Genomic DNA, 26,795 nt, shown 5'->3' with positions numbered 1-26,795 from the left:
GTGACTGATGGAAGATTTTTTGGTAAGAAGGACGCAGCAATTTGTCTTCGATGGAGAGTCTTCGACAGATGTTGAAGTAAATCCAGGTGTGCCCAGGGAAGTTTGTTGGGACACTTGTTGTTCATGTTTCATATTAATGACTTTGTGGACAATATTAATAATAACCTCAGGCTTTTTGCAAATGATGCAGTCATCTGCAATGAAGTACTACCTGAAAGAAGTTACATATGTTGTTGTTGTTGTTGTTGTTGTGGTTGTGGTCTTCAGTCCTGAGACTGGTTTGATGCAGCTCTCCATGCTACTCTGTCCTGTGCAAGCTCCTTCATCTCCCAGTACCTACTGCAACCTACATCCTTCTGAATCTGCATAGTGTATCCATCTCTTGGTCTCCCTCTACGATTTTTACCCTCCACGCTGCCCTCCAATGCTAAATTTGTGATCCCTTGATGCCTCAGAACATGTCCTACCAACCGATCCCTTCTTCTAGTCAAGTTGTGCCACAAACTCCTCTTCTCCCCAATCCTATTCAATACCTCCTCATTAATTACGTGATCTACCCACTTAATCTTCAACATTCTTCTGTAGCACCACATTTCGAAAGCTTCTATTCTCTTCTTGTCCAAACTATTTATCGTCCATGTTTCAGTTCCATACATGGCTACACTCCATACAAATACTTTCAGAAACGATTTCCTGACACTTAAATCTATATTCGATGTTAACAAATTTCTGTTCTTCAGAAACGCTTTCCTTGCCATTGCCAGTCTACATTTTATATCCTCTCTACTTCGACCATCATCAGTTATTTTGCTCCTCAAATAGCAAAACTCCTTTACTACTTTAAGTGTCTCATTTCCTAATCTAATTCCCTCAACATCACCCTACTTACTTCGACTACATTCCGTTATCCTCGTTTTGCTTTTGTTGATGTTCATCTTATATCCTCCTTTCAGGACACTGTCCATTCCGTTCAACTGCTCTTCCAAGTCCTTTGCCGCCTCTGTCAGAATTACAATGTCATCGGCGAACCTCAACGTTACATAAGCATATAAATATTAAGTCAGCTCTTGATAAGATTTCAAAGTCGTGCAGATATTGCCAACCTTTTAAATGCTCAGAAATGTAAAATTGTGCACTTCACAAAATGAAAAAGTGTAGTATCCTATGACTATAATATCAGTGAGTCACTGTTGGAATCGGCCGACTTATACATATACCTGGGTGTAACCCACTGTGTTGATGTGAAATGGAATGATCACTTAGGTTCAGTCATTGGTAAAGCAAGTGGTACACTCGATTTATTGGTACAATACTGGAGAACTGCAATCAGTTTGCTAAGGAGCTTGCATGCAAGTCACTTGGGCAACCCATTATAGAATACTGCTCAAGTGTGGGGACCTGAACCAAATGGGACAAATGGGGGATACTGATCATACACAGAGGGGGGCTGTACTTTTGAGGAAATTTGGGAAAAAAAGGGAAAAAATGTTGTAATTTATATTTGGGACAAGAGGAAAAAAATGTAATTTATATGAATGGAGGGAATAGACAGTTAAATCATAAGAGTAGAATGTATAGAACAATGTATGGCAGCAACAGTCTGCAAAACTTCCTTTTTTTTGTTATGTAAGAGCACTACAGGTGCAACCTGATGTTAATGCTTCTTGCAGTGGAAAGTTGAAGATGGAAAATACACAACAATAGTAAGGTATATCACCAGGTATTAGGAAATAAAGTTATTAACAGTGAGTCAGCATACTTTTCTGTCCATACCGTTACTGAAAAATATGCACAATAATCTTAATGTTCCCAACTATTGAAAAATAATGATAACTGAGAAGCTAAGAAATTGTGTATTTGATGTTTGTAGCTTCATTTTGTAATTTGTTCCTGATCTAATTTTTGTATCTGTAAATCTTGTACCAGTGGGCTTGTCACGATGCTAAGTCTTTTGAGTGAATCTACAGAGAGTCTGGATCAAATTTACGTATTGAGCACTATGTTTAGGCACCAAATAATCTTGTTCCATGATTGGTAAGCTACCTTGAGTTTATTTGAAAGTTAAAATTATTTAAAAAGATAGAATAGATGATATTCTTTTGATTTGAAATTAAAGGAGACAAAATGGCTGGACCTTCAGGAGGAAAAATTACAGTACTGCTAGTAGTCAAATATAAAATTACAAAAAAACCTATTCTAGCTTTCAGAATTATAAGTTATTCCTCGTAGAAGTAAGAGGGAGACTTTGGAGAAGGTTAAAAGGAGAGGCAGGTCATGCAGAGCTCAGCATAAGATGGTCTAATAGGAAAGAATTAATAGTTTGGCACACTAGGACAGTTTTTGGTACATTTATTTGTTCTTGTCACCAATAATACACTTTTGCCTACTGGGGGTAAATACGGACAAGCCATTCTGTTTTCTTGCAATTTTAATTTTTTTTCAATAAATTGTCATTTTGATACATCCTAATTTGTGTTAATGATGTAGGAGATAACAAAAGATTTAACAGAAGATTCTAAATTATGTCAAGGCATTTTATCTCAGATGTTTGTTTTAACATACCTCTAATTATAGTGTTTGTTTGTCAAATCATAATAGTAATTCTTTACTCAACAGCTTCACAGCTGGTTTGCAGTTGAAAGCTTTGAATTGAAAACACGAACAGCAACACACCTTCAATGAACTTGATATTTGTTAGTTTACTAGGTGGGTGACATTGCTGAAAAGATCATTATAATCATAGCATGTGGACATCTTTGTGGGATATTCCATGTGTTAAATAATCCAAATAACAGAACTAAGCAAGATGATTCATTGTGGTAGAATCTTTCGGTAATAACTGCATATGATATTGCTTATTGTGACTCTTAGTTGACTTCTTACAATGTTGGATGTTGCATGATTTAAGTAACTTGCATGGTAATAAATAAGAAAAAAAGCTCCATTATTTTTTTTTTTTTTTTTTTTTTAAAAAATCACTAAATATGCATGGGATGTTCTCTGGAAATCTAGCTGCTGAACTTTATAACCATGCACCAAACTGATAGTTTGTGTTGGCTGCAATGAGTCTGTTGCGCATTCTCACAAGTAACGTGTATCAAGATGTGTGTTTATGTTACTACGTATTGTCATAGCAACATGTTAAATACTTTTGCATGGACAAAAAAACAGGATGAAAGTCACCAAAATTATTCTATCTACACCTGCTTCGTACTCTGTGAGCCACTGTACAGTACGTGATGGAGGTAGCTTGTACTAGTATGTACCATTTCCCTTCCATTTAATATTAATGACTGTGTCAAGCAGCACACTACTAAAGCTGTATCCAAACATTATGGGATTGCTTCTCCTACTCATCTGCTTTATTTTACATTTTTCTACATTTAGAATGAGCTGACACTCATGACACCAAGCAGAACTTGTGTCTAATCCTCTTGTATCCTCATATAGTCATTCAACTTGCTGTACACCACTGCTTCGAAAGCAAGCAAGCACAGACTGCGGTTCACACATTCGATCAGATCATTTACGTATATATAGATCAGTAGTGGTCCTAATACATATCCCTGGGGCACTCCTGGTGGTATCCTTGCCTCTGATGAACACTGTGTTCTATTATGTAAGAAGTATTTGACCTGTTCGTGTATCTGGGAACCTATTCTGTCGTTCATACTTTCATTATCAGTCTGCAGTGGGTCGCCATGTGAAACACTTTCGGAAATCTAGGAGTATAGAATCTGCTTGTTGCCATGTAGTTCGCAGAATATCATGTGAAAAAAGGGCAAGCTGAGTTTAGCACAAGTGATGGTTTCTAAACCCATGCTTATTTGTGGACAGAAGCTTTTCTGTCCCAGGGAAATTTGTTATATTTGAATTGCAGATATGTTCAAGAATTCTGCAGTAAACTGATGTTAAGGGTATTGCTTGGTAATTTTACAAGTCCATTCTCTTACCCTTCTGTCACCTGCACTTTTTTCCAGTCCCTTGGGGCTTTGTTATGTGTGAGGAATTTAATGCAAGCTAATTAAGGGACCAATGCCATAGAGTACTTTTTCTGTTAGTTGGGAAAAAAAAATCCACTAGAAGATGACTTTCTTTTAAAAGTATAATACAATGTAATTTTCTACAAATTTGTAATTTTGTTTTTATTAATATAAAAACCAACACCAGCCACAAATTCCAAGATGAGCACTGGCCTGCAGCATTTTAAGAAGTGGCCATGAATGCTTCAACAATTTTATAATGTAAAAATACATGAAATATTTGTTCTCTTTGTCAGTAATTACCCACCATTAAATACACAAGCATATGATGACATTAAGAAAGTGAATTTCAGGTAATAAGGTTTTATGCATTTTTACAGTGGCTGTTTTCCTGTGTTAAGTATCATATGTCCGTACTTGACTGTGTGCCGTTGCCTGATCTCGATTGAGTAAAATAGTGTGTTATTTCTTAATTCTCTGACTCTCCATAATTTAGTTGTATCTACTTTCATTTTAGAGATGTCAGTTAATCTGTGACATTGTGATGAAAAACCACAGTTTCAGAGCTGTCTTACATGTTGTTTAAACTGTCACAGAAATCCACTAAAATTTTTAGGATTATATCATTTGCAGCACAGTCCATTGTGAAACTTTCTTATGTATTAAAACTGTGGGCTGAATCAGAGTTGATAACTGTTACAATTTGTTTCTTGGGCAATGTTCTTAACCAACTGAGCTAACCGGAAATGACTCACAACCCATCCCCACAGCTGTAGTTCTGCCAGTACAACTCACTTATACTTTCCAAACTTCACATAAGCTTTGCTGCATGCCTTGCTTGACTAGTATTACTAGAAGAAAAGATATGATTGATATTCGACTCAACAACAGGTTAGGGGTTTTGGAATAAATCTTTCACTCAGAAGCAGAGTGTGAATTGTTTTGAAACTATCTGGCAGATCAAAGCAGTGCACAGTCTGCTGCAGAGTGAAATATTTGTTATGAAAACAATCCTTGTCAAAAAGCTGTTTAGATATTCTTAACAAAATATTTTTTTTCAACTAAATTATCTTGGGAAGCACTTGCTCTGTAATATCTTACTGAAAAAAGAAAAAGAATGGAAAAAAGCTTTATTTGCATAGAACTCTGAGCTATCCGAGTGTGTGGGTTTTTGTGCCAATAATATGGGTATTGTGATGATACTAATGATTTGATGCATTTCTTTTACACACACACACACACACACACACACACACACACTTATATAAATTCTTGTACAAAGACGAGAGACAGATATTAAAGTAGTTGATAGTCATTGGAAGCACTAACTCTTTTTTTATAATTTTCTCAGACTTGGTGACCTTTCTGTATTAATTGTTATAATTTCCTTTTCAGACTGACTTCAACGTTACACAAAACGTCATTTTACAGAGGTAAAATATTACCTGCAAATAACACACTGTCTGAAGAAAATGGTGAGTAACCCTGAGAACAATTCTAACATTGTAAATGATCAGATTAGATGTCTGATAAATCTAATTATATCAAAAAATTAAATTTAGATGGGGCAGTCAACCATAAAGTTGATAAGCTATCGTTGCACTTTGTGAAGCAAGAGACTCATAATAGATACTGGGAAGAGAAAATCTTTAACCTTCCCTTATTAAAATCATATAGATACCCTGGGAAAAGAAAATCTTTGACCTTTCCATTTTAAAGTTTTAGAGATGACGATTAACTGGCACTCAAGTCAGAAATATCTTTTCATACCAAAATCCACTGAGTTGTGAATCAGCAAATTTTAATCTTGATAGGAAACTTAAGTTCAGTGGTACATAAGTTCCACAATCATATTCTCATCATCTGAGAATATTTTAATCATTCAACAACAATCAATTGTGAAAATTACTGTTGTGTATACAGTGAGCATGGAAAAACAGTCCTGAGAAACATTACTGAATGCCTTTGCTGAAAGCTACTTAGCAATTATGATGGAAATATGTTGGATCTAATGCCAACAAATAGACCTGTCCTCTTTGAAGGTGTCCACATTGAAATTGATATCAGTGACCATGAGGCAGTTGTAGCAACTATGGTTGCCAAAGTACAATAAGCAACTGAAACGGCTAGAAGGGTTTATATGCTCATCAAACTAGATAAAGAGACATTTGGGTCTAGAGAAGAGCATTCAGAACTGTGGCCCAATTTAAAAGAATAGTTGGCCATGCACTAAGTAGAAATGTACGTAGTAGAACAGTTCATAATGGGAGAATTCTCCCTATTGTATACAGCCATTGTAAATAAACTTATAAAGAAACAGAAGCTACTGCAGAATAGGTGTAATTGAAAGCATAAGACTAACAATAGAGAGATACTGAATGAAACATGTTTGGTTGTCAAGAGGGCATTGTGTGAAGCCTTAAGTGACTGTTGTAGCAAAATATTATCTAAAGATCTTTCACAAATTTTTTATAAAGGCTGTTAATGGTACTGAAGTTAATGCCCATACACTCATGGATGAGATAGGAACATGAATTGAGGTTACTAAAGCAAAAGCAGCAATGCTGAAGTCTGCTTTGAACTGTTCTTTTACAAAGGAAAATCCAGTAGTATTGTCCCAATTTAATTCTCGTGACACTACAAAGATACATATTAGATTGTTATTGTCATTGATATTGAGAAACAATGGAAATCACTGAAACTGGACAAAGCTCACCCTTGAGCTCCTCTTTTTAACTGTAACTTACTACAAACTCCTTGAAGAGAAAACTGTGTCCAATACTTGGAAGAAACCGCAGGTCACATCTGTGTACAAGGAAAGTAGAAGAAGTGATCCACAAAACAATCATTCAGTATCGTTGACATCGATTTGTTGTAGAATTGATCTCACACATAATGGGGTATCTCTAACTCAATTACCTTTTCCATGCCAACCAGCATGGATTCAAAAAACATCGATCTTGTGAAATCCAACTTTTCTCGCGTAACATCCTGATAACCATGGATCAAGGCAGTCGGGTGGATGCAGTATGTCTTGATTTCTGAAAAGCATTTGACTCAGTAGCACCTCTACGCTCATTATTGAAAATATGATCATACGGCATGTTGTTGTTGTGGTCTTCAGTCCAGAGACTGGCTTGATGCAGCTCTCCATGCTACCATATCCTGTGCAAGCTTCATCACCTCCAAGTATCTGCTGCAACCTACATCCTTCTGTATCTGCTTAGTGTATTCATCTCTTGGTCTCCCTCTACGATTTTTACCCTCCACGCTTCCCTCCAATACTAAATTGGTGATCCCTTGATGCCTCGGAACATGTCCTACCAATGGGAGTCCCTTCTTCTAGCCAGGTTGTGCTACAAATTCCCCTCCTCCCTAGTTCTATTTAGTACCTCCTCATTAGTTACGTGATCTACCCATCTAATCTTCAGCATTTCTCTGTAGTATCACATTTCGAAAGCCTCTGTTCTCTTTTTGTCTAAACTATTTATCATTCATGTTTCACTTCCATACATGGCTACACTCCATACAAATACTTCCAGAAAAGACTTCCTGACACTAAAATCTATACCCGATGTTAACAAATGTCTCTTTTTCAGAAAAGCTGTCCTTGCCACAGCCAGTCTACACTTTATATCATCTGTACTTCGACCATCAGAAGTTATTTTGCTCCCCAAATAGCAAAACTCATCTACTACTTTAAGTGTCTCATTTCCTAATCAAATTCCATCAGCATTGCCTGATTTAATTTGACTTCATTCCACTATCTTCGTTTTGCTTTTGTTGGTGTTCACCTTATATCCTCCTTTCAAGACACTGTCCATTCTGTTCAACTGCTCTTCCAGGTCCTTTGCTGTCTCTGACAAAATTACAATGTCATCGGCAAACCTCGGAGTTTTATTTCTTCTTCCTGCACTGTAATTCCTATTCCAACTTTTTTTTTCTTTTTTATTTATTTATTTATTTATTTTTTTACTGCTTGCTCAATATACAGATTGAATAACATCGGGGATAGGCTACAATCCTGTCTCACTCCCTTCCCAACCACTGCTTCCCTTTCGTGCCCCTCAACTCTTACAACTGCCATCTGGTTTCTGTACAAATTGTAAATAGTTCTTCGTTCCCTGTATTTTACTCTTTCACTATCAGAATTTGAAAGAGAGTATTCCAGTCAACATTCCCAAAAACTTTCTCGTAAGTCTACAAATGCTCTAAATGTAGGTTTACCTTTTCTTAATCTATCTTCTAAGATTAGTTGTAGGGTCAGCATTGCCTCACGTGTTCCATCATTTCTACGGAATCCAAACTGATCTTCCCCGATGTCGACTTCTACCAGTTTTTCCATTCGTCTGTAAGAATTCGTGTTAGTATTTTGTAGCTGTGACTTATTAAACTGATAGTTTGGTAATTTTGCACACCTGCCAACACCTGCTTTCTTTGGGATTGGAATTATTATACTCTTCTTGAAGTCTGAGGGTATTTCGCCTGTCTCATATGCCTTTCTCACCACATGGTAGAATTTTGTCAGGACTGGCTCTCCCAAGGTTATCAATAATTCTAACAGAATGTTGTCTACTCCTGGGGCCTTATTTTGTCTCAGGTCTTTCAGTGCTCTGTCAAACTCTTCACGCAGTATCATATCCCCTATTCCATCTCCATCTACGTCCTCTTCCATTTAGATAAGATTGTCCTCCAGTAATTCACCCTTGTATAGACTGTCTATATACTTCTTTCACCTTTCTGCTTTCCCTTCTTTGCTGGGAACTGATTTTCCATCTGAGCTCTCGATGTTCATACAAGTGGTTCTCTTTTCTCCAAAGATTTTAATTTTCCTGTAGGCAGTATCTATCTTACCACTAGTAATAAATGCCCCTACGTCCTTACATTTGTCCTCTAGCCATGCCTCTTGAGCCATTTTGCATTTCCTGTCAATCTCATTTTTGAGACATTTGTATTCCTTTTCTTCTGCTTCATGTACTGCATTTCATCAATTAAAATCAGTATCTCTTCTGTTACCCAAGGATTTCTACTAGCCCTTGCCTTCTTACCTATACGATTGTCTGCTGCCTTCACTATTTCGTCTCTCAGTGCTACCCATTCTTCTTCTACTGTATTTCTTTCCCTTGATCTTGTCAATTGTTCCCCAATGCTCCCTCTGCAACTCTCTACAACCTCTGGTTCTTTCAGTTGATCAAGATCCCATGTCCTTAAATTCCTACCTTTTTGCTGTTTTCTTCAGTTTTAGTCTACAGTTCATAACCAATAAATTGTGGCCAGAGTTCACATCTGCCTCTGGAAATGTCTTACAATTTAAAACTTGGTTCCTGAATGTCTGTCTTACCATAGTATAATCTATCTGAAACCTTCCAGTGTCTTCCACATTTACAATCTTCTTTATGATTCTTAAACCAAGTGTTGACTATGATTAAGTTATGCTCTGTGCAAAATTCTACCAGGCAGCTTCCTCTTTTATTCCTTATCCCCAGTCCATATTCACCTGCTACTTCTCCTCCTCTTCCTTCACCTACTATCAAATTCCAGTTCCCCATGACTATTAATTTTTCGTCTCCCCTCAGTATCTGAATGATTTGTTTTATCTTATCGTACGTTTATTCAATCTGTATGTCATCTACGGAGCTAGTTGGCATATAAACTTGTTCTACTGTGGTAGGCAGGGGCTTTACCTTATTATTTGAAGTTTTTGACTATTACAGTTGTAGTTTTAGGTGCTTATTTGGGTTATCTTATTTCTAAGTTTGATTTTTCTCATAATTTATTTTCTTTAAGTATGCTTTCTTTTGTTAGATTTGCTGGTTCTATATGATTTATACCTTTTCTTTCAACTAAGTTTGTTAGATATGTTCCTTTAAAGTTGGGTTATTATTCATCAAAGTCATTTGATTATGATTGAGGTGAGTTATTTGGTGGCCAAGGTTTACATAGATTATTTATTTATTTAACTGATATAATGGAAGGAAACATTCCACGTGGGAAAAATTATATATAAAAACGAAGATGAGGTGACTTACCGAACAAAAGCGCTGGCTGGTCGATAGACACACAAACAAACACAAACATACACACAAAATTCAAGCTTTCGCAACAAACTGTTGCCTCATCAGGAAAGAGGGAAGGAGAGGGGAAGACGAAAGGAAGTGGGTTTTAAAGGAGAGGGTAAGGAGTCATTCCAATCCCGGGAGCGGAAAGACTTACCTTAGGGGGAAAAAAGGACAGGTATACACTCGCACACACGCACATATCCATCCACACATACAGACACAAGCAGGTGTGGATGGATATGTGCGTGTGTGCGAGTGTATACCTGTCCTTTTTTCCCCCTAAGGTAAGTCTTTCCGCTCCCGGGATTGGAATGACTCCTTACCCTCTCCTTTAAAACCCACTTCCTTTCGTCTTCCCCTCTCCTTCCCTCTTTCCTGATGAGGCAACAGTTTGTTGCGAAAGCTTGAATTTTGTGTGTATGTTTGTGTTTGTTTGTGTGTCTATCGACCAGCCAGCACTTTTGTTCGGTAAGTCACCTCATCTTTGTTTTTATATATAATATTTATTTAATTGGTTATACACAAGGTTGATATGATTCTAACTTTAAGATTTATCTTTTAACTTTTATTTTTGGAATGTTTATCTTAGTAATGTTATTTTTCGTGTATTTAAATAGCTTATAATTAGAGTGTGACACTGAAGATGGTAAGAAAGTATTTTTACTTTTAGGTATTTATAAATATAACTATATTATTTTTACAGTGAAAATGTAATGTTTTATTTAAACTATATAAATTTTACAAATGTTAACGGAGTTTAACCGCTAATATAAAAAGTTATCAGGTTTTATATTAGCTTTACATTTCCTTAATTGGAACTTTATAGTTCAATTATATTATTAACAGTAATACACCTCGTTTTGGCCTCAATTAATAAGAATAAGGGTATATTATTTACCAATCTTTCAGGCCGAAACTGACTGCAATATTTCGCTTCTTATTCTATTTAACGTTGTTTGATTATATCAATACTTTTTGAATGCAACCCAAATGTTATAGTTAACTACAACCCTTTATTCTGCTCATTGTAAGGCTCCTTGATTTCATTCATGGTATAGTCCACCTAATAGGACTAGAATAAAAAATATTGTTGATACTGTTCAGATTATAATGTCTGAAGTTTTGAAAATAATTACAATTGGTAGAATTAATGCAATTTCTACATCAAAGATTAGAAAAATTGCTGCGATTAAGAAGAATCGGAGGGAGAATGGTATTCGTGCTGATCTTTTTGGATCAAATCCACACTCGAATGGTGATCTTTTTTCCTGGTCATTGATTAATTTTTTTTTATAATGTTGTTGCAAGGATTATAACAATTATTGGAATAACAAATCTAATAAAAACTCTTGTAGATAGGATTAAGATTGTTTTTCTTGATTTATATCAAGCTTTCTGATTGCAAGTCAAATGTACTATTTATACTAGAAAAACAATTGTCTACCTCATCAATAAATAGAAATGTATAAGAATAATCGTACTACATCTACGAAGTGTCAATATCATGCTGCCTCTTCAAATCCAAAGTGGTGTCTAGGTGAGAATTGGTTTATTGAGTGTCGAAGTACACATGTTGTTAAGAAAATTGTTCCAATAATTACGTGGAGACCATTGAACCCTGTTGCAACGAAGAATGTTGATCCATATACTGCGCCTGCAATAGTGAAAAGTGCTTCTCAATATTCATGTGCTTGAAGTATTGTGAAATATAGTACTAATAGTACTGTAAAAAATAGTCCTTGTAATGCTTGAGTGTGGTTAGATTCTATTAAACTATGATGTGCTCATATTACGGTTACTCCTGAGGCTAAAAGAATAGCTGTATTAAGTAAAGGAATTTGTATAGGATTAAAAGGTTGAATTCCTATTGGTAGTCATAATATTCCTAGCTCAACTGTTGGTGTTAGTCTTCTTCTAAAGAAGGCTCAGAAGAATGATACAAAGAGTAATACTTCTGATGCAATAAATAGGATTATTCCTCATCGTAATCCAATTGATACAAATCCTGTATGTAATCCTTGATAGGTTCCTTCCCGTACTACATCTCGTCATCATTGAATTATAGTTAATAAGGTAATTCCAAATCCAATTATAAATAAGTTAAGGTTAAATAGGTGGAATCATTTTGCTAATCCTGACACTAGGACTATTGCTCCAATTGCTCCTGTTAGTGGTCAAGGTCTATAGTCTACTAACAAGGGAACCTCCCCATCGCACCCCCCTCAGATTTAGTTATAAGTTGGCACAGTGGATAGGCCTTGAAAAACTGAACACAGATCAATTGAGAAAACAGGAAGAAGTTGTGTAGAACTGTGAAAAAATAAGCAAAATATACAAACTGAGTAGTTCAAGGGAAGATAAGCAACAATAAGGACGATAGGAACGCAGGAGCGCCGTGGTCTCGTGGTAACGTGAGCAGCTGCGGAACGAAAGGTCCTAGGTTCAAATCTTCCATCAAGTGTAAATTTTAATTTTTTATTTTCAGTTTATGTGACAAACTCTTATGTTTTCATCACTTTTTTGGGAGTGATTATCACATCCACAAGAAAACCTAAATCGGGCAAGGTAGAAGAATCTTTTTACCCATTCACCAAGTGTACAAGTTAGGTGGGTCGACAACATATTCCTGTCATGTGACGCACATGCCGTCACCAGTGTCGTATAGAACATATCACATGTGTTTTCCTGTGGAGGAATCGGTTGACCTATGACCTTACGATCAAATGTTTTCTGTTCCCATTGGAGAGGCACGTCCTTTCGTCTACTAATCGCACGGTTTTGCAGTGCGGCCGCAAAACACAGACACTAAACTTATTACAGTGAACAGAGATGTCAATGAACGAACGGACAGATAATAACTATGCAAAAATAAAGAAAGTAAAATTTTCAGCCGAGGGAAGACTTGAACCAAGGATCTCTCGTTCAGCAGCTGCTCACGCTACCACGGGACCACGGCGCTTCTAAGCACACTTCGTCCATGATGTTGCTTATGTGGCCCATGGACTACTCAGTTTGTATATTTTGCTTATTTTTTCACAGTTCCACACAACTTCTTCCTGTTTTCTCAATTGATCTGTGTTCAGTTTATCAAGGCCTATCCACTGTGCCAACTTATAACTAAATCTGAGGGGGGTGCGATGGGGAGGTTCCCTTGTAAGTGGAATGGGTGATTTGAGTGAGTTGTTAACATAGGTTTAATATACTTCTCTAGAATATAAAGTTCTTAAAATTGAAGAAACGTAAGCTTGAATTATGGCTACTGCTGATTCTAGGGGTAATAGAAGTATTTGTCCAATAATTAGTAGTGAAATTAAGTTTATTGCTATAGACGGTCCTGTGTTTCCTAATAAGGTTAATAATAAGTGTCCTGCAATTATGTTTGCTAATAGTCGTACTGCTAGTGTACCTGATCGAATGACATTTCTAATTGTTTCAATTAATACTATAAATGACATTAATGCAGGTGACGTTCCTTGTGGTACAAGGTATGTAAATATATGAATCTCAATCATATAGGCAGAGTGATGTTAATGCTAAATGTCTTGTTCTAGTAAAAATATAAGGGAATAGTCATATGAAATTATTAAATAGTATTATAATAAAAATTGAGATAAAGATGAATGTTGTTCCATTAAATGATTTTGGCCCTAGCAGTGTTTTAAATTCATTGTGTAAAGGTAAGTTTAGTTTATTTCAGATAATATTAATTCGTGATGGTGTAAGCCAGAACATTGATGGGATTAATAATAGTCCTAAGAATGTTCTAGTTCAATTTAATGACAAGTTGAAGATGTTAGTTGATGGGTCAAATCTTGGCTACAATAACACATTCATTATGCTGTTTGTAGTAGCTTACCCGCACTCCTATTTTTTATTCATTATTAAACCTACTCCTGCATTACCCCTATTTGATTTTGTATTTGTAACCCTGTATTCACCTGACCAGAAGTCTTGTTCATCTTGCCACTGAACTTCACTAATTCCCACAATATATAACTTTAACCTATCCATTACTCTTTTCAAATTTTCTAACCTACCTGTCCGATTAAGGTATCTGACATTCCACGCTCCGATCCATAGAATGCCAGTTTGGTTCCACTTGATAATGACGTCCTCCTGAGCAGTCCCTGCCCAGAGATCCTAATGGGGGACTATTTTACCTCTGGAATATTTTATCCAAGAGCACACCATCATTATTTAACCACACAGTAAAGCTGCGTGCCCTCAGGAAAAATTACGGCTGTAGTTTCTCTCGTTCGCAGTACCAGCACAGCAAGGCTGTTTTGGTTAATGGTACAAGGCCAGATCTGTTAATCATCCAGACTGTTGCCCTTGCAACCACTGAAAAGGCTGTTGCCCCTCTTCAGGAACCACACGTTTGTTTGGCCTCTCAACAGATACCCCTCTGTTGTGGTTGCACCTACGGTACGGCTATCTCTATCGCTGAGGCATGCAAGCCTCCCCACCAATGGCAAGGTCCATGGTTCAGGAGGGGAGGGGGGGGGGGGTTACCATCTCAAGCTAAAATCATTACTGTATTGAGGATTTCTTGGTAAGTAGGACACAGCATGTTATCTTGGATGGAAAATCATCTGCATACAGTGTCAATAGTAACCTCAAAAGTGGAAAATCCAGGATAGAATAATGACAGTATTATGAAAAGGATAGTTGCTACTCACCATATAAGTCATATAAGTGGAAATGCTGAGTTACAGATAGGTACAACAAGCAGCCAGAGACTCTGGTCATGGGAGTGCAAGTTGCGTTTGCTTATGTGTGTGTGTGTGTGTGTGTGTGTGTGTGTGTGTGTGTGTGTGTGTGTGTTTTGAGTAATCCGGATGCAGGCAGTTTTGGTCGGGAGCTTACTTTTTGGACAGTCTTTTCGTTGTGCCTCTCTGCAACTCCGCATCTCCACTATAAGGTGAGTAGCAACTATCCTTTTCTTAATAGTAACCTCAGTCATTTTGCAGATGATGCAGTTAGCTATAATGAAGTACTGTGTTAAAAAATGCTGCACAAATATTCATTCAGATGTTGATGATATTTCATTCAGAAATGTAAAATTGTGTGCTTCACAAAATGCAAACTCACATTATCCTAGGACAGCAAAATCAACGAGCCATAATTGGAATAGTTTAAGTCGTACAAATACCTGGGTGTAACAATTTGTAATGTTATAAAAATAACAATTACATAGGTAAAGTAGATGGCAGATGTTGGTTCATTTGTAAAACACTACAGAAAATTCTATCAGTTTATAAAGGATACTGCTTACAAAACACTTATGCTGCTGATCCTAGAATATTGGGATCCATACAATATAGGATTAACTGTTGATATTGAACATATGTAGAGAAGGGCACCACAAATAGTTACAGTTTGTTTGACAAATGGAAGAGTGTCACGGAAGAGTGTCACGGATATGCTGAAGAAACTGAATTAGTATATTCTTGGAGATAGATACAAACTATCCTGAGAAAGTCTACTTACAAAGTTTCAAGAACCAGTTGTAAATGATGAAATAAGTAAAATACTAAAACTTGCTACATATTGCACCCAATCATGAGAACAATATTAGACTAATCACAGCATACGCAGAGACGTTTTATGTGGTGAATGGTTTCCTTGTAAGTCAATTTTATGCAAAATCATACATATTTTGTATCCTCGAGCTTCCCTTTTTTAAAATTAGTAACATATTAACTTACCTTCATCGTGCTACTTATTAGCACTTCAGTCAACTTTCCTATAATGATGGCAGTCTCCTTTCTTTCTTGAACAACGAGACAAGTTTCCAAATCTCTGGCAGATTTATTTAAACAAGTGAAGCAATTTATTCTCAATTTTAGAACCACTCCTTTATGTAATTATTGTGTTGATCTGTGTATTTTTGCCTTTGTCAAACTTGTCAATGATCATTTCAAGCAGGAGCAGCTCATGAAGTCAGTGAGTCCTTTTGTACAGTGTGATATGTCCTGAGTATATGTTGTGTACAAAGCATGTTTTCAGGATGAAACAGCAGAAGTGTTATATTAGAAAAGTAGCCCACTCAGTAATGGATTATATCATATACAAATACTCTGCAGACATATAGAAGGCAGACACTACAAGGAAAACCTTTTTAAATATTTTCCTAGAGAATTTGCAATCTGTTGGATGAAAAATTCATACCAAAGTAGTCAGAAGGCATAACTGTGACATCAAATAATTGTATTCCAAGAAGATAGAACCCCATGTAATTTTGAAAGCTAGTCATAATTTAAAAAGTAGTCTTACGAATAGTACTTCAACGGTTTCTGCTTTTACTCTAAAGAAAAGAAGAACAAGCACTGTACATGAAAATAAAAATCAAACTATAGAAATAAAGTATGAAAAAGGAAAAAGTCTATTACCTGACACTGAGAAGCTGAAGATAGTGAGAGGCCAGTACCAAGTAAATTCAACAAATTGTTCTAGTAGCCACAGAATGTGTGGGCATTAATAATAAACAGTGGAATGCACATGCCTCAGATCAACTGTAGAAAATGCTGAAGCTGTTAAGAAATATCAAATCCAAGTACTAAACAAGTAGCAGTCCCAATTATGGAGAGATGTGTGACAAAGTATGGAAATATTTTACTGATATGAATATAATAGAGGGAAACATTCCACGTGGGAAAAATATATCTAAAAACAAAGATGATGTGACTTACCAAACGAGAGTGCTGGCAGGTTGATAGACACACGAACAAACACAAACATACACACAAATTTCTAGCTTTCGCAACCAACGGTTGCTTCATCAGGAAAGAGGGAAGGAGAGGGAAAGACGAAAGGATGTGGGTTTTAAGGGAGAGGGTAAGGAGTCATTCCAATCCCGGGAGCAGAAAGACTTACCTTAGGGAGAAAAAAAGGACAGGTATACACTCGCATACACACACATATCCATCTGCACATACACAGACACAAGCAGACAAAATATTTTACTGATTTGACAGAGCAAGTGTTTCAATGTTCGTGGAGTATTCGCAGCAGAACTGAGTATGCAATAATAGTGCCAATTTGTAAATTCAGAGATAAGCAAATGATTTCTAATTAAGGACTCGGGCCTCACTAACCACAGCACTCCATGTTTGCTGTTGAGATGAATAGCCAGTCACTCACTCACTCACTCATGTTGTCCACTGCTCAATGCACCCTGGGCATTTTACCAGTAGTGCTGTTTTTCTGGTTATTTCCCAATGGCAGTTACAGGTAGTACAAATGAATTGTGTCCTGAACTATAGAAGTGAACAGTGGCTGATTTTCAGATCAAATGTAATGGGAAATCTTGTCTGTACCTCGAGCGTAGCTGATGTATTTATCTAATGGAATTACATTTTCCTTGAGAAATATGAGTCTCAACTTTATCTTTGATAATGATAGGAGCTGAAGAGATTAATTAAAATTTGCGCCATGGCTGGGACTTTAGCCTGTGTCTCCTGCTTAGGAGGCAGATGTGCTAATAATTACATCACCATAACAGTATGGCTAACAGAGTCAGATCTGTGGCACAAATTTAAATTCATTTCTTCAGAGTCTATCATAATTGAAGATAAAGTTGAATTCATATGTCTCAAGGAAAATGTAATTCCAACAGATTAAAAAAAATTTAACTTTACATCTACTACTATTAGCAGTCTATATACTGACAAAAATCAAGATCTATCTCATACAAGTTCTAGAGCTGCATAGTATTTATGTTTCTGAGTCCAAGTATTCAGGTACATTGTGGAAGAAGGGGTAGGGAGGTAATCTTTTACTTTGTGTTTTGGTATCTGAGGATTTTCAATTTCCTGTTGTCCATGGTCAACCTGTTACAGGCTTTTGCACCAGAATATGACAGTCCATTTTGGACCCTAGAGAGGAATTTACAGTGTCCAGGGTATCCCAGAAGGAACAGTCAGCATTTAGGAATACAACAGGAACAATAATTTGAATCAAAAATTTCATGTAGACATATGGCCTATTCCCTATTTCACATGTACAACAGTAAATAAACATTACAGCATGTGTTACACAAAGTATCAATTGGAAAATATATATTTTTAACACATTCACCTCGAAGCATTATTGTATAAGTCACATTGCAGCTATTGCACATTTCACAGTAAATGTTCAAATATCCCACCATCAACTTCAATGCATTTTTGCACTTTTTGGAGAACATGTTGTGCGTTGCTTGTCTCAGTGCCTACCTCATGTATTCATCTTTCATTTGTATACCTTATACTCCATCCAACTCCATAAACAAAAATCTAATGGTGTTAAGGCCAGTTATTTGTATTCCCATGACCAGTCCAGCAATTAGGGTAAGTGCAATTGACACTTTCCCTCACGTATCCATGGAGGGCCATTCAATGGGATTGTTTAATGGCAGAAAGACATCCTGAGCTTACAGGTTGAAAGCAACAAGGTGGGTTGGGCTAGAATAAAATGTCAAAGAGGTTGGATGGGTAAGATACATATGTGTGGACCACTAGCCCAAAAACAAATATACATTAAATGCCTTCTATCTCTGAAATCATTCAGAATAAGGCATATGGCCATATGAAATTTTTTGCTTCAAATGAGTATTCCTGTAATATCCCTGAATATTGACCATTTCTCCTGGGACACCCAGTTTATGGAAATTATTTCTACTTCTAGTATTGTGGTTGTGAATTAACGAGTTCTTCCTAAATTCACTCTTATCATTAACCACAAACATGATTAGGGAGCATGTAACTGTAAAAATGTTACACAACATTCTTATTGCTAACTTCTGTAGAATAAGCACATTTTACACCATAGCTGCAGGCCCCAGACGTTATGCCATAGGACAGAATGGAGTGAAAGTATGCGAAGTATGTTAGCAATCGTGTCTTTAGGTCAACGCAGTGAGAGAGGTTTTAGGTTGCCCATATGCTGGAGCCATCTGTAACAAGTCATTTCAAAAAATAAAAACTGTCTCATGACATGTCCACTTCCCGGAAGTTTGCCATTTTTTACTAATATTGAAAGTATGCCCATTTTAACAGCTTTAATACTTTGTTGAGTCTATTGCTGGCCTCATTGTCATCTTTTCAGGGGTATGATGGTCTCTGATACTTTCTGTAAGAAAAAATCAAAACTTTCCAGGGTTGTAAATATTTGTTGGCTCACTGACTATGAAATAAAAAGTTATCATATTTTTAACTTCTATATTCTGAAACATTTCACTCAACCAATTGAGGAAATTTACATCCATCAACTTACAAATTCTATCTTCATACAGAACATGATTACTCTTTACAAAATGTTCAGCAGATCTACTTATAACTCTTCCTGCAAAATGTGAGCAAATACAAAGTTTACATATAAATGTAAAGATAGTAATTATTTACATCGCCATTAGAGATCTTATTTAAGTCAACTGATATATTTAATTAAACATAAGGAAATAAGTTTACATATTTTCATATTAAAACTTCAAAATTACCCAAGTCTCAGAGGAAGTAAACAGACATCCATGAAATAATGAATTTGATAAACATGGTGCTCACGTGAACTTTTTCTCTTTGTGACATGACGGACTGTGTTTATGTGTGAAAGAGAGGGTTTGGTTGTGAGCAACATTTGAATGGTGTGCACTCTATGATTTAGAGGCTTGCAGCGGTGGGTTGTGCAGTCAGCTGCAGTAGTGGATTTGGTCCCTGTTCTAATTTTTGGTGACGCCGTTTCTGCGTGTGCTGACCTCTGTGCAATGACTGTGCCATGTTTGCTTGTCAAAGTTGAAATAATACAGGAGGGCCATCAGCTCAGCTGATGAATGCACAGTGGTAGCTAACTGTTGTTCACATCTACACACATACAAAAACAAATAGTTAGTCATACAATGAACCATGATGCGTCATATAAAAGATGGGAGCACCACGATTCTGCCAGTGTGCATATCTTATTTGTAATCATTGTATATAAAAAGATTCAGCATCAAGAAGTTTTCTTGTAACTGCCAGTCAGCAGAAGTTTATTAATTTCTTTACTAATTAATATACAGTGAAGAACAGACAATCAATTTATAGTTCACGGCAAGATGCTTCGACTGGTATAATCACACGATTATAATTAATTCTGCAGTGAGACACATTTTTATTTGATTTTAATTGAAAATTGATATAAAATTTATTGCAAAACGAGTACACATACAGTGATGCACTATGCATTGGCAGAGGTCTTAATGCACAGTTTGCAATTATTAGTTCATAAGAGTTATAGTTTTTAGTGTATGTTTCTTTGTTTGTTTATAATTTTGCATATTTTTCTCCATAACCATTGAAGTATTAAAGACATGTAAATTCTGAGTAGTGCAACAAAAATAACAGTAAAAATCCTGTATGGAAGCGGTGCCATATTAATAGTTATAATAATATTTAAGGACTCTAAGTGAAAGAATTCTTTTTGAGCATTGCTACAAAATTTGCACACATTCAGCTTTAATTGTTGGGCCAACTGCTGCACATATGTCTTAAATATTATGATCATTTTAGACTATTATTATGTTCGGAGAATTCAGTACGACCTGGTTTTGCCTGGACCCGTTCGTGTCGGGGAGAGTTCCACACGAGCTCGTTGAAGCAACATCTCGGTCAGGTTGAGTGGTGCCTTGAGCTGTGTGTTCTTTAGGAAGAGAGAAGTTTTATGGTTAGTGCAGTAGAAAACTCCTGATCTTATCCGGTGGCTTAATTTTTGCCAGGTGACCATCTGGGCTTGTGATTTACCTTCCACAATATTGGGGGCTTTAGTCACTTGTAACCACTTACTGAAATAATTTGTTACACCAGTCTTGTGTCAAGATTTTAAAAACAATAAACTTTTATTAGTGGAAATTGAAACAACGTAGTTGCGGTGGTCATTTCGTATAATTTGCGTGTGGATAATCATAGTGATTAATTGTCTTGCTGGTTAATAGCATCAAGAGCAATTTTATTTTATCATTTCAATTACTAATTTGCACAGGAAAGGGAAGCTGAATTTATCATCTCCAGTGATGACAACGAGAGCCAACAGATTGTAATCAACAGCCCAAAAACATTTTATTTTCTCCCTGTACTGTCGCAATTGTTGTCTTGTCCAGGATCTAGTTTGCTGGCAAGCTAGACCCAAAGGCTAGGATTACTAGGCGTGCACCACAACTAGGGAGTTTGAGACACATCTTTGATCTGTTTTCATCATGAACATGCATCCGTTGTCACCATCGTTGCCTCCACGCTGTGCTGACAAACTCATTGTATTGCTGTACACTGAGGTTGTAGGCTTCAATGTGCTGCACCAGCGTGGCTCCACATTGAGGGTCTGCCTCCAGTGCTCCATGTGTTCACCATCTCCTCACTGGGGCAGCTGACATGTCGCATGCATCATTCAACTTGACATCGGCAGCACGGAAGTCGTAGATCGAAGTTAAGACGAGCAGCATTCACTATCTGCTTTTTTGTTTGCAGCTTGTTAGCCATGGCTCATAGTATCAAGCAATCGCCCAGTGAGTGTGGCTCGGATCAAGTAGAAAATGATATGGGGAGTCTCACTATACTTGAGGAAGGTGAGATTAAAATTTTTGAGGAGGGAGGTGGGACTTTGGCAGCAGGAAATTCACATGCGCTTTTACAAGACATTAATCAGAAACTGGGAATAATTGAAGAGATTAAAAATCAAGCTAAGGGGATTGATGAATTAAACGATCAAAATGTACAACTTAGAAAAGATTTAAATGATTGAGAGGAGAAAACCGGAACATTTTAAAGAGGATTAACACGCAAATTAGTGATGTAGAGAAAAAGCTGGCAGATCAGCTTGCTGCTGTGAAGTATGATTTGGGACAGAGGGTAGATTCAGTGCAGTAAAAAGGTGAAATCGATGGAGTCTGTCATTGTCAGATAGCATAGGCCATGTGGTTCAGTGCCAGAGGGAGACAAAGGCAGAGCTGGACTCAGTAAAATTTACAATGAGCTGACTGCACACTGCTGTCATAAAGAGGGAGAAGAAAGAAAGAGAGAAATTGCCCCCGTTAAGATCACGTTAAATGATGTTAGGAGTCAGGGAGGGACTAAGCATTTCATGGCAGGTCCCTAAATAAAGTTTTTAGTGGGGAAGGAAAATACTAAATGGTAGATTCCTTGGCCTCGTGGATGGTGCAGTGTGCTACTGGAACAGAGGTGCCAGAATTATGGTTATAGTAGAATAGATAGAAGCTGGCAAAATGCAGACCAGGAGTAGGAGTGTTTCCAGCATGATGAAAATAATTCTCAGCCAAACCACACACCTGTGGTAATCAGTTGAGCAGAGATGTGCTGGAAAATAATAGGCAATGCATTAACGGGCAGCAAAATGGGAATAATCAGCATAGCCGAGCGGTCTAAGGCGCTGCAGTCATGGACTGTGCGGCTGATTCCGGCGGAGGTTCGAGTCTTCCCTCGGGCATGGGTGTCTGTGTTTGTCCTTAGGATAATTTAGGTTAAGTAGTGTGTAAGCTTAGGGACTGATGACCTTAGCAGTTAAGTCCCATAAGATTTCACACACATTTCAACTTTTTTTTAACAATAATCAGCAGCAGCAGCAGCCAGGAAAATAGAATTTTTCCCGACTGTCGTCCATAAAGGGGGGACTAAATACGATGGAAACAGGACTGAAGATGGGTTTATTCGAAGACTCAGTGATATAGTAATGATCATGGGGAAATCAGTGGGTTCAACATGGAGGCAGTACTGGGGGAATGAAGAGCTATGGAGAGGCTGCAGCCAGCATGATAGCACATGTAGAAACAAACAGAAGCAGAAAATTGTTTCTGTAGACATTAATTTCAATATATTATGCAATCTGGAATCTTTCGAGAGTGATGATCATGTTGGTTTGGCAGCGCTAGAGCGGGACAGTCAGAACGAGGAATCATTAGTGGTGACAAACGGCAATCGAAATATTAATTTTTGTGTGGAGTGAGTTGAAGTAGTTCCTCTGTTAGATTTTCGTGCTGCTAGCATACAGGAAAAGGGACCCATCGCAGCAAAGGAATTGGTGGTTAGGCACGCAATGAACCTTGTGTGTGCTGACGGTTTATTTATGGAACACCAAGGAGTTGCAGCAAATACTATTACAGGCAAAGTGAGTGACACAGTGGGATCTGATGAGTGCAATTTTGGTAGGAATTTAAGGATTGAAGGTAGCCAAGATGAGATAACGACTTTCTCAATTGTTGATGATGAACAGCAAGAGGCCGCTAATCATATGTGTACCAGATGCCTTAGTAAAAACGAGGGTGAGATCCAGCTGAATGACTTTTTTGTGCAGGTCCAGGTTTGTAAGATGGTTGTGACCACAAAGGTGAGCAACAAAAAAGTTTCAACTGGCGAGAAAATTGTGCAGATTAAGTTAAATTCATCCAGAATCTTGTGCTGTTTTCGATGTAATATTTAATGATGATATTGATGTTAAACCTCTGAGCGACGTTCTAATAAACACCATGTGCATTGGTAGCTTTAAGGAGACTGATAGTGATTTATTGGTGGAGACTGATCTGAGGAAAGAATACTTATGAAAGATTCAATCTATCATATAAGTTTTGGCGAATTATGCAGCTGTAGACTGTCTGGTCAACAATGGAAGTGATGAGTTGCATTTCAGTCATTTTTTTAATTATGTAAATAGTGAAGATGATGATGTACATCGTGTCATCAGTGTGAAAGTTAGGATGGCTACTGGCAGTCACAGTAAGCTGATGAAAAGGAAAGAAATCTTTGATGTAGATTGTGGATGAAATCACGTATGGGCACATTTTTTTGTGGTACCAAGTCTGTGTATGGGTATTCTGTCAGTAGGCACAGACTTTTTGGCCAAATATGCTGGTTACATCAAGACAGATATATTGAGCAAATGCTGGTGCAGATTGGAAGCACATTAAGTTTAAGAGTTCGCCTGTCGGTAAAAGATTCATGGCTATTGAGTATACAGATAATAGCATTAGTGTATTAGATGTAGTTGACTGGATTGGAGATAAGGTGAACAATAGAAATGGATTGAAGGGAGAGAGTGAAAGTGGGTTGTTTGAATTATTTTGTGGTTACCAGGATATGTTTTGAGACAGACCTGGGAAGACCATTGATTCTGTGTTCCATATGCAAGTAAGGGATCGTGAGCCTTTTAGGGTATGACCATATATTATACCAATGGCAAAGTGAGGTGCTTTAAGGGCCGAATTGCAGAGTAAATTGGACTGGGGAGTTATTGAGCTCAGTAAGAGAAGTGTTGTAGCCCAATACAGTTGTGAAGAAATGGCAATACGATCAGACTTGCACTTTACAATAGAAGGATTAATAAAATCATGGTGTGGCAAACAGACCATCTTGGTAACATAGATGAGCTGATATAGAACTTCAGGAATGTATGATTGACGTGTAGCAAGGATCTGATAGTTGGATTCTGGCAGGTTCCACTTGTGGAAGATTGGCGCAAATACATGGCATTCCACTTTTAAGGTCAGTCATACCAATACAGAGTGGTGCCATTTGGTCGGTGCACTTCCATAGCAGTGTTTGTATGGGCAGTAAACCATGTCCTGGGATAGGGACAAACTCTGATAAGTTGCCTTACAATCTATGTAGGCCTAGAAGATGTTTTGGTAGTGACCAAAACTTGGCAAGAACACTGTAGCTGATTGGAGGAAGTATTCTCAGTGCTCAGAAACAAAGGGATGAAATTGAAACTGAAAATATGCGTGTTTGTTGATGCTGAACTGGGCATTTTAGAACATCAGCTTTTGGCTGAGGGCATTACGCCTAAAACTGACAATCTTGGGGTGATTAGGGGATGTGCAACTCCCGGGAACAGAAAACAACTGAAATCATTTCTAGGAATGTGTCCATACTACCACAAATATGCAGTCAGTGCTTAAACTCTCCAGATGTGTCTAGACATCCGAAAAAGAATGTGTCACGGCTGTGTACGAATGATTGTGATGATGATTTCAGGGCTATAAAAGATAGTTTGTGCCACAGGAAAATTCTGCACTATCCAGACATGATGCTAGCTTTCTGCTTAGTTACAGACAATTCGAATTTTGGTGTGGGTGCAGCATTTTTTCAGAGAGTAGAAGTGGGCGGGAGGGAGGGGGGGGGGGGTGACTACAGCATACAGGACAATTTTGTTTGCTAGTCACATGCTACCTAAGCACAAGTGGGCCTATGGGATTTCTGAAAAGGAACTGCTGGCAATAGTATTGTGTTTCACAAAATTCCAGGTGTACCTATAGAGAGACATGAAACAATCATGTCAACTAACCATAAATCACTTAGCTTTCTACAAAAAAGGTGCCGACAGTGTCGTAGCAGATGCTTTGTTGCAGCTGCCTTTAGTAGACAAAGAAGACTGTGAGGAAGACACAGGCACAGCAGAGTACTGTGTTATATATGTGAAGGGAGTTGAGGGCAGAAAGGAGGTTTGAGGCAACTGCGAAGATATTCGGAGAATGCAGATCTAGATATTAAGGAGACCACTCCCTGCCTATCTAACCCATGTTAATTTAGGCACGTATTTGACCCATTTCTGAAAAAAACTATTTGATGCAGGACCTTAATATGTTTACTGTATGTTACATGATGCTAAGAGAGTCAACTGCACTAAAATCTACTTTATCCATTTTATAGTTTTTAAGAAATACTTTTTTAAATTTACTAACAAAAAATATTAAGTTTTTTTCTGCAGAAAATATTTTTTATGAACTTCCTAATGGGGGAATATTAATGAATGTAGTACCAGAGGTGGCTTTTTATATTATTCAGAGTCTCTGAAAATTTCATTCATTTATCTCTTATAGTTTCTGATATAATGGGGCATATGTACTGAAAATTTTACTTTGCGGGAAATTGATTTCAAAGAAAAAACTTTTGAAATTTGTTACTTACAGTTAATTAAAACTGTCCTACTGCATATGATGGCCCGTATTTGGCCTCTAGCAGGTCTTCCAGCTTCTTTTTCACCTTCCTGGATGTTTGTCTTGCTTTCTTGGCCATACTAGATACAGACCTGTCTGCATCGGCTATCCTCATTTTATCGCAATGTTACAGCCCAATGATCATATTTTCACCAAGATTAATTCCCAGCTTTTTCAGTACCCATCACTTTCCAATGTTGCCACAATTGAATGTAATAACAGCATCATAAAATCCTAGTTTCATTGTATGCATGCCTATAAATATAGTTTTAGGAAGGCGGTTCCAAATTATGCTGTTGAAACATTCATTTTGGTTCTGTGTCTGCCTATGCAGACATTTCCTTAGAAGGTCAGGACGAGCAAGTCTCTGAAAATAGGTTTAATTGGTGTAACAACAGCAGCAGGAAGAGAATTCTGGTGAGAATAAGAATCTCCAGTTGCGTGAGCCCTATTGTATTTGCACCACAAATGATAGACGCAATCCATGACGTGGCTTATCATCAGTAGAGGACTTATGGAAGAATATGGCCCAAGCATCTCTCTTCATTGCCTCAAGATTTTCTTTATTTCTCCTAATTGCCTGCCCATAGTATACTTGCAAGTTTTGCATTTCAGTTTTAGTTAACCGACTCTGTCCGGTCAACAATTTTCCCTCTTCTAATTTTTTCCCTCTCGTATCAACAGTTAGTGTTCTCAGCCTTGTTCTCAAATGTTTTTGAACATGGCCTACACATTCTATTTTGCTAATAATGGCACTTCCATTTGGCTTAGAGTTCACCACATTGTTGTATGCCTTAC

General features: G+C 37.3%; 1 protein-coding gene across 1 annotated transcript in view; it reads left to right on the top strand.

The window, feature by feature from the left end:
* LOC124805499 overlaps positions 1 to 26,795 on the top strand; it is a 139,438-nt gene that overhangs the window by 29,389 nt on the left and 83,254 nt on the right. Inside the window, exon 3 of the mRNA XM_047266063.1 lies at positions 5,379 to 5,458. Within this exon, the coding sequence (XP_047122019.1) occupies positions 5,379 to 5,458 (80 nt within the window). The remainder of the gene's footprint in view (positions 1 to 5,378; positions 5,459 to 26,795) is intronic.

Source organism: Schistocerca piceifrons, chromosome 7 (genome assembly GCF_021461385.2).
Source record: "Schistocerca piceifrons isolate TAMUIC-IGC-003096 chromosome 7, iqSchPice1.1, whole genome shotgun sequence".
NCBI lineage: Eukaryota > Metazoa > Arthropoda > Insecta > Orthoptera > Acrididae > Schistocerca > Schistocerca piceifrons.
Note: the sequence above shows the minus strand (reverse complement) of the source record. Positions and strands in the feature narration are given on the sequence as shown.